Source organism: Ipomoea triloba, chromosome 9 (genome assembly GCF_003576645.1).
Source record: "Ipomoea triloba cultivar NCNSP0323 chromosome 9, ASM357664v1".
NCBI lineage: Eukaryota > Viridiplantae > Streptophyta > Magnoliopsida > Solanales > Convolvulaceae > Ipomoea > Ipomoea triloba.
The window spans coordinates 9,712,932-9,721,429 of record NC_044924.1 but is presented as its reverse complement, the minus strand read 5'-3'; the positions used below and the strand labels follow the sequence as shown (position 1 = coordinate 9,721,429).

The window sequence follows — 8,498 nt, the reverse complement described above, 5'->3', positions numbered from 1 at the left end:
AAAAAAAAAAAAAAAAAAAAAAAAAAAAAAAAAAAAAAAAAAAAAAAAAACATTAAATGCAGTCTGTTCGAGGCAACTAGAAGTAAGCACAATAAACTTCTGGCATGGAAGTGGGTTAGTTTGATACTGCAAGGAAGAAAAGCTCTCATATTGTTGGACAAGGCATCATATGATTCCCCAAGATTTTGAATATCAAATTACATCACAGAAAAACAGCAAGTACTTCTTCTAGTCCCCTTCCCCCTCATGAAACATCACATGATCCAAGATTCCTAGATTACAGTTAGACTAAATTATACTATTATCAATGCAAAACAGAGTAACTTGAAAGAAAGATAACAAATTTGAATTGAAAGTAAGTACATAAAGTAAGAAAATACCTTCCCCTTTGAGCTTGTTCCAAGCAGCTTCAAGTCCGCTGGTGAGCTGCCCAAACATATCCGCTCTAATGAGACTATTTTTCCTAGAATTTACTGCACTCTTTAAATTTATCACCCTCCATGCCTCTCTCTACCCACACAAACAGTTAGGTAAACACTAATTAGCAAAAAAATAAAAAAAAAAGATTAAAAGATTAGAGTAATATATCCAGGACTTACAGTGAAAGAGTTTCGAGAGGAGAAAGAGAGGGAATGAGTAGAACCAATCCAAGAAGAAGACGAAGGAGGATTATATGACCTTCTAGGGATGTCTGATAGGTAGACTTTGGTCGGTGGAAGCGAAGAAAATGAAGAAGAAGAGAAATGGTGGGAAGCAACGGTCAACGTGAAAGCTTCCATGGATTTTTTTATTTAATTTTTTTGACGAATCAATGGAAAATGCAGGATTTGGCAGCAAAACTTCTACTCTATGACAGTTGGGTCATCACTCTGGTGTTATCCATCCAGTTGCAGCGGGGAAAATTATCAAGATAACCCAATTAAGGTTCGGTTCATACTCCTACCTGAAAAAATAGACAACATTCTATTCTGTGAGAATAGTGCACAAGCAACATAAAAAGACGGCAAAAAGGTCTGAGTATGAAATATAAAGCACCCGAAGCTAGGTTTGCATACAGATTATTGAATAATGCGGAGAACAATTAAAATTTATCTTCCAACACACAACTTAACTTGCTACTAAAACACATTAAAACCAATAGCAGTTTCCATTAGCACATTGCAAATATAACGATTAAAGCATCAAGTCAAGAGCAAACCAACTGGATGAAAGACAACTGATCGGTCCAGCAGCTTAAAATGGAATTGTTATTAATGAAAATTAAATCTAGTTTTTTCTAGCTCAAATGCTGAAAACTTGAATCCAAAAATATAGCTGGGAAATTATAGGCAAGAAGGTTTACTGCATTACACTGATTGAGAGCAGAAAGGGTGGGTACAGAAGTGAAGCATATGTCCTACAAACTTCCTCCTACAAGTCAAATCTATTCAGAATAAGAGAATATTACATTCAATGTATCTGTATAGCCTTCAAGCTCTGCTAGGTCACTTTGGCTCTAGTTCCATTTAGCCACTTCTAGAAGCACACAACTTTCATCTTGAAAATCATTAGTTAAGCAGCTTCAATTCCAGTCTTCTCATTCTCATCTTCTGTACAATCTAAGTCCATTACATTCATATTTCCCTGATCGCGTGGCCTATTGTTAAACCTTCTACTTTTCAAAATAAAAGCCGATTCCTTCACCAAATTGATGTACTTTTTCCTCACCTTTGCTAGAGGATGCACTTCAATTGCACCTTTGTCACAATAAGCTTCCTTTAATATTGCAGTGCAGGTCTTGTTCTTCAAAGATAGATAGAAAATGTGAGGGTGCCTCTCAAATGCCTTGTGCACCTTTTGTGGCAACCCCAAGTACTTCCTGAGACACAAAAGATTTTTCCTTTCAGCAGCATGCTCTACAAACAAGCTAAGCAACTCATGAAGCAAGCCCACCACCCGTTTCTCTGCCGTTTCGCTATCAGGCCTTATAGCTGAACAGTTTTCATAAGGTGAAACATAAGGAAGCTTCTGAAACTCATCATACCAATCTATAATCTTTCTCCTCAACCTCAATCCCTTTGATGGAAATGTGGGAAATGCAATGGTTTCATTCTCCCCACCATCATACACTCCTCTTTTCAGTGCATTCCTCTGCATCACAGACAGCACCTTTTCATTCCCTTCATTGTTAAGAGCCAGTCCTTTAAGACCATCCCCCATTTCAACAATTTCAAAAGATTTGGGAAGATTATTTTCAGGGTCTATCAAGAAATCATCAGGAAATCCCAAATACCACTGCATACCCTGAATGATCTTCAAAGGCAGGACCTTTTTATCACCAAAACCAACACAACTCATCAAAACCAACTTCTTCAACCTTAACAGAAGGTCATCCTTAAACGCTTTGTAAACCTCTCTCTCCTCCTTATCAAGCTCAATGGCTCTCTGGGTCAGCCTGAACCATGGAAGATTGTGCTTGGGGCCAGTAAACTCCTCGAAAACAGAAGGGTATTGCCTCAAGAACCTGGCAACCTTAATGCGCACCCCAAAGCGTAAGCCCTTCTTGGAAACGTCAGAAATGGGGATGGAATACTCTTCAGGTGAAGCAGAAACTATGTAGTTCTTGAGGGCGATTATGGGCTGCAGTTCAATGGATTTGTGAACGGACTCAATTGAATCCAAGTAGAAATCTTGCTTCCATTTCATGTACACATTAACATAGCTCTGCCTCTGGATATATGAACAAGCTATGGAGTGAGAAAAGATTGAATTTTGAGAAGAGAAGCAGAGAATTTTGAGGAGAAGCTTTCTGGTCTTGTTGCTCTGTCCAATCAACATAGCTTGGAGTTCACTGATTTTCTTGAGGAGAGAAGGGGAAGGGTTTAGACTTTAGAGCTTAATTTGGGTTTAAAGAAAACTAAAAAATAGAAAAACAAATTAGAGGAAATTACAAATTTGGTCCTTGATTTTTTGTTTTTTTAATCTCCTTTGTTGGAATTTGTTAGTTAAATTTTTAAACATTTCAATTACTCTAGCAAACACACAAGTCATTTCATTACAGTATTGCACTTCCATAATTTCTATGTTTTTTTTTAGTAGTGTTTACCTCTATTATAATATATACGTAGTAATATAGTATCTGTTGTTAACTACTCTTTTAACCTACTTAGAACACAAGAGCATTAGCCATAATTGTATATACGTTGTTGCTTGATTTAAAAATTTTGCACAAAATTTTGTATGATATGATGTAACAACTTTTTTTGATAATCATATGATAAATTTTCAGCCATGGTACACTAGGAGCATTAAGTTTTTTTAAGTTAGAAGATCCCTGTGCCATCTTATATTCTTATTTGCATCCTCATGAGTGTATATTTAGGGTGTGTTTAGAAAGCATGAAAATGACTTCTGGAAAATGAGTTCATTTTCGGTGTTTGGATGTACTCTGAAACACTGTCAGTGTGTGTTTGGTTCATTTTCCGAAAAATGAGTAGAAATGTATAATTATTTATTTTTATTATTTTATTTAAAATATAAAAATATATAAACTAATAATATTTATTAGAAATTAAAAATAATTTTATTTCTTTTTACAAAAAAACATCGCACGAAGCCATTTTCCGTTTCCGGAAAATTGAGCTCATTTTCCGTGGTCAACGGAAAATGTTTTCCGTTGATCACATTTTCCAGACGTTTCCAAACACCAAAAGCCCGGAAAATTATTTCCGAAAATCATTTTCCGGGTTACCAAACACACCCTTATCTTATTAATATTATGACAATTATTATAAGTTGGGCATGTCAAGTAATATAACACTTTATATAAAAAGTCAATTATGTTTTTGAATTTTTAAAAGTAGTAATTAAGTACATTAACATGTGATTTATGTGAATACAACTTTTAACTTGCTACTGCAAGGAAAACCAGAGACAGATGACCTACCAAATTAATGTGATGCAATGGATTGCTCATAAACTTTTCCTGTGGCATAAGGAAATTTCTTAATCTATAGTCCTCAGTCACCACTGTATGACCTAAAAGTATTATAACATCAAACACTCCTAATTAGTGTATGACAAGACTCTATTTCCACGTTGAACTCCTCATCTCTTTTGTTCATTTCTCCCAAAGTGAAACATCCTATAGCTTAGTCTCTTTCTGCTCAGTCCTCACTGAAGTTACCTAAAGTCCTAAACTAAAGAGAATATTTCTTTTGAAGATGTAAGCCCAAAGAAAATCATCTTTCTACACTTGCCAAACTGATGAATCCATAGCAAAATCCTATGGTATTTCCAAATGCAACAATGTCCAACAATCAAAGGACACAAAATATATCTCTAGGTGATGATGATCGCAACAGAGTATGAGAAACATTGAAGAAGTATATTACACCCATCAGGAAAAGATCTAATCAAACTTTAAAGAACCATTAACATCTAGATCAAATGGCTACCATTGTTGATTCATTACAGAAAGTACAAATAAAACCAACAACAGATCTCATCTCCAATTACCACAGCATATCTTAATCTAGAATCCACAATACTCAACATGAATCTTAAAAATCTTATAAGGAAACAACCCAGTAGCCTGTAGCAAGATTCCCTTTGCAATATGGTCATAGATGCCTCCTTTCTTATGTTTGAAATGTCTTTATTAGCTTTCTTAAAATTCTCCCAAAACAATTTATTCTCATTTACTCACTAAACCTAAGTAACTCTAAAGTAAACTTGCTTAAGACTCCAGCAGCTATTAAGGAGAAAGGTATTCTTAGCAGATTGTCCATTTGTCTAGGGCATCAAATACTTACATCTTCAAATAAACAAACAAGAGATATAATCAGAGATCACAATTTTGAAGCTATATGCCAAACTGAACCTAAAAAATCATAATTTTGAAGTCTCAAATAAGAACCAAATCTACTTTATAATATTCATAAAATATTTTATGCCAAACACACTTATTCCCTACCAACATAATACGTGTGCTTGCATACTTTTCTAGTCTATGCTCATGTTGCAACTAAAATAAATAAATAAATAAGGAAAAAGAAAATAAGTTTTTCAAGCTGCATTAGTGAGCTCCGCAAGGAGCACACAAAAACCATTCCGAGTCATCAAATAATCGCTAAAATGGGATATGCATATAAAATAATGTAAATGAACACAGAAGTACTTGCAGGTAACAATAAATGATCCAAAATCCAAACTTTCCGGCCAAAAATGCATGAAATGCTAAAAAAATGTTCATTAAGATTTGGCCACAGAAGTAATATTGAAATATACAGAGAAAATTAAATTAAAACATTAATAATTAACGGAGAGTGAGATGCTAATGTTGGGGCGTATTAGGGGTGGGCATTTCGGTTTTCGGTTTGGTTTTTTTCAATTTCGGTTTCGGTTTCGGTTTTTCAGTTTTGAAAAAATGAAACCATTCGGTTTAACATTTGCGTTCGGTTCGGTTTCGGTTCGGTTTCTATTCGGTTTTATTTCAGTTCGGTTTTAGGCCTCCGAATGTCAAAATTTCCTTATTTTCCGAACATACTACCAAATAATAAATATTCATATAATCAATATCTAAAATCTGAATATTATATAACGAAATAGTAAACCAAATTCAAACATACTACTAAAGTACTAAGTATTAATTAGTAATTACCAACTACCAAACATCGTATAGTTCAAAACCAATGTTCAAATACTTCAAACATTACAAGCATGAAACATCACATAATTCAAATCCAATGTTCAATACCTATAATAATTACATTTACAATTATCCTTATTGTCCACCAATCTAGTAAAGTGATTCCCTACCTCAGACCTTGAGGCAGTTGGTTTTGGTGGAAGTAACGTTTTCTTTTTTGCCCCGATTGTTGAATTGACTCATTTGGACTTGGAGTGTATTGATGACAAGATGAAGAATCATCCATCTATATAGTTAATATTTAATAATAAAAAAAAAGTTATTAAAGTTTATAAATTAAATTGGTAATGCATTTTGCCATTTTGAAATAAAATTACAGTCAGTGGAATACAATTCCAGTGAACTGGAATACTATTCCAGTGCACTGGAATTCTTACTGGAATTTTTCCAGTGAACTGGAATTGAGTTCGGAATGTCGGTAAAAATGAATGTAAAACGGCAAAACAATTAAAAAGAACCCTAAATCAAGAAGACAAAGAACAATTAAAAACTCTAAATGAAGAACCCAAATAGGTAGATATTATACCCAAAATTCAAGAACCCTAAATCAAGATGGAAAACTTAAAAAACCTAAAATCCTAGATCACGAAGGATTAAAAAATCTTAAATGAAGAACTCAAACATCATAATAATTAATTAATCATACCCTAAATTCAAGAACCCTGAATATAAAATATAAACTACAAAACGATTAAGGAGAAAATTACCTCAGCCGTCAATGTGTTCAGCGGCGGTACGGTGCGGCGTGACAGGGGCCCTAGGTCAGATTACCTCGGCCAGCCGGTCGGAGAGCGAAGAGATGAACGTGGGCGTGAGCTCCGTGCGTGAGGTTGCAGGTCTCAGCCCTCCGTGCGTGAGCTCCTTATAATTTAATTTATATATTATATAATATATCCTATCCAAAATCCTGGCCACAAAATTTTCCCTCCAAAGTGTGAAAGCAAAATGAAGAAGAGGAGAAAACACAGTCGTTTCGGGTCTTTTTTTGGTATTCGAATTCATTAAAATACATTAGGATTTAAATGGGCTTTTTTTTGGAATTCAAATTCATTAAATACATTAGGATTTAAATATCTTGAAATATTAAAAGTTACTTTTACATATCAGAATTGTTTTTGAATATCAAATATTCAATACATAATAAATATAAATGGAAGATGACTGTTGGCATCTTCAAGACTAGATATTAATTTTAAAATGAATGCTGCTTAAACTTAACTATAAATAAGTCTAACTATGGACAGAAATTGAAATGCTGTGGTGATCGATGACCGAATCTCTCCCGAGAAGAAGCAGCGTAGAGTTAGAGCCTGCAAGGGAAAACGTCCAGAACCTACTCCACAACCGTATCCAGATCACATGGAAGCCAATGGAACTATCCGTGGAAGAGAAGCATATACTTGGAGATGAGGGAGCCGAAGCATAAGGAGATGGGAAAGGTATACACTCTGCATATACTACGCTGCTGTGTACTATCCGTGATAGAGTTAATTTCAGATGTTGAAATTTGGGATTTAGTCAAACAAATAGAGTTGCAAAATGAAATTGAGATTTGGGTTGTGCATTCTGAAAATGTTAATGAGGGTGACTCAGGAACTGATGGTGAATGGGAATGTGATGACGAGGGTGACTCTGATGATAGTATGGTGGATTTAGATGACATAGACTTTAAGCAATTTGTAGATCCAGATGTGGAGTTTGGTGGGTTAAATGATGGTGGAATTGGTTTGACAGTAGAAGATTATAATGGAAATTTGGATATCAATTTTTCAGATGAGGGCAGTGAGAAAGACAGTGATATTGAAGATGAAAAACAGTATGAGCTACCAAAATTCAAAGCCAAGATTGAGATGTCAAAACCTACATTCTGCCTTGGGTTAACTTTTGGGTCTAAAGCTGAATTTAGAGAGGCAATGTACAATTATGCAATGAATAATGGGAAGGAAATTCTTTATGTTAAAAATGATAAGGTTAGGGTAATTGTGGAGTGTAATGAAGTAGGATGCCCTTGGAGAATTACACTTAGGAGACAAGCTGCTGAAAAGGATTGAGGATAACAACTATCAATGACAAGCATGATGAATGTTGTTAGAATAACACCAACTACATGGCTAATTCCAGCACAATTGCTAAGAGGCGGCAGAATGAAGTTGCAGCACATTCAAACTGGACAGCTTCTTGAATTTCTAAAGAAGGTGTCAACTACTGATGGAATATCAATCTCAAGAAGGCAAGCATGGAGGGCAACGAAGAAAGCAAGGTCTGCCATTTATGGTGAAGAAGAGAAATGCTTTAATAAATTGTGGAGTTACTGCATGGAGATCAAGAGGACTAATCCAGGTAGCACATGCCTTGTGAAGTTGGGTGATCTACTGTATGATGGCAAGCCAAGGTTCCTAAGATTTTACATGTGTTGGGAAGCATGTAAAAAAGGTTATAAGTACTGTAGGCCTATTATTGGGGTGGATGGGTGTCATCTGAAGGGTTTGCATGGGGAGCAGTTGTTGTTGGCAATTGGAGTGGATGGAAATGACAGTATTTTCCCCCTTGCATATGTTGTAGTAGAAGGGGAGACATTCCAGCCCTAGAGTTGGTTTTTAGAGCAACTCAAAACTGATCTTGATATCACTCCTATAGATGAAGTGCAGTTGACTTTCATTTCAGGTATGTGTTTATATTGTTAACTTCATTTATACTTTCATTAACCTATAACTGCATTGCTTAGGTATACATTCTGTTATGCAGATAAGCAGAAGGGTTTATTGCCTGCTTCAATCATTATTGCATGGACCATGGTCTACACAACTGT

General features: G+C 35.1%; 2 protein-coding genes across 4 annotated transcripts in view; both read right to left on the bottom strand.

Annotated features, from left to right (window-relative positions):
• The window catches only part of LOC116030114 (signal recognition particle 54 kDa protein, chloroplastic-like), a 13,363-nt gene extending 6,811 nt beyond the window's left edge, over positions 1-6,552 (bottom strand). Inside the window, exons 1-4 of one of the 3 annotated variants that reach the window (XM_031272254.1) lie at positions 6,397-6,544; positions 5,800-5,915; positions 600-943; positions 381-510 (exon numbers count right to left, since the gene is read on the bottom strand). In XM_031272254.1, the coding sequence (XP_031128114.1) occupies positions 381-510; positions 600-779 (310 nt within the window). In that variant the 5' untranslated portion in view covers positions 780-943; positions 5,800-5,915; positions 6,397-6,544. Of the gene's footprint in view, positions 1-380; positions 511-599; positions 944-5,799; positions 5,916-6,396 lie in introns of those variants that run through there. The other 2 variants (XM_031272253.1, XM_031272255.1) reach the window with 2 other exon arrangements.
• LOC116029531 (protein WHAT'S THIS FACTOR 9, mitochondrial-like) lies at positions 1,552-2,817 on the bottom strand. The gene has a single exon (XM_031271581.1). The coding sequence runs from the start codon at positions 2,815-2,817 to the stop codon at positions 1,552-1,554; it is 1,266 nt and encodes a 421-aa protein (XP_031127441.1).
• Positions 6,553-8,498: the final 1,946 nt, after the last annotated feature.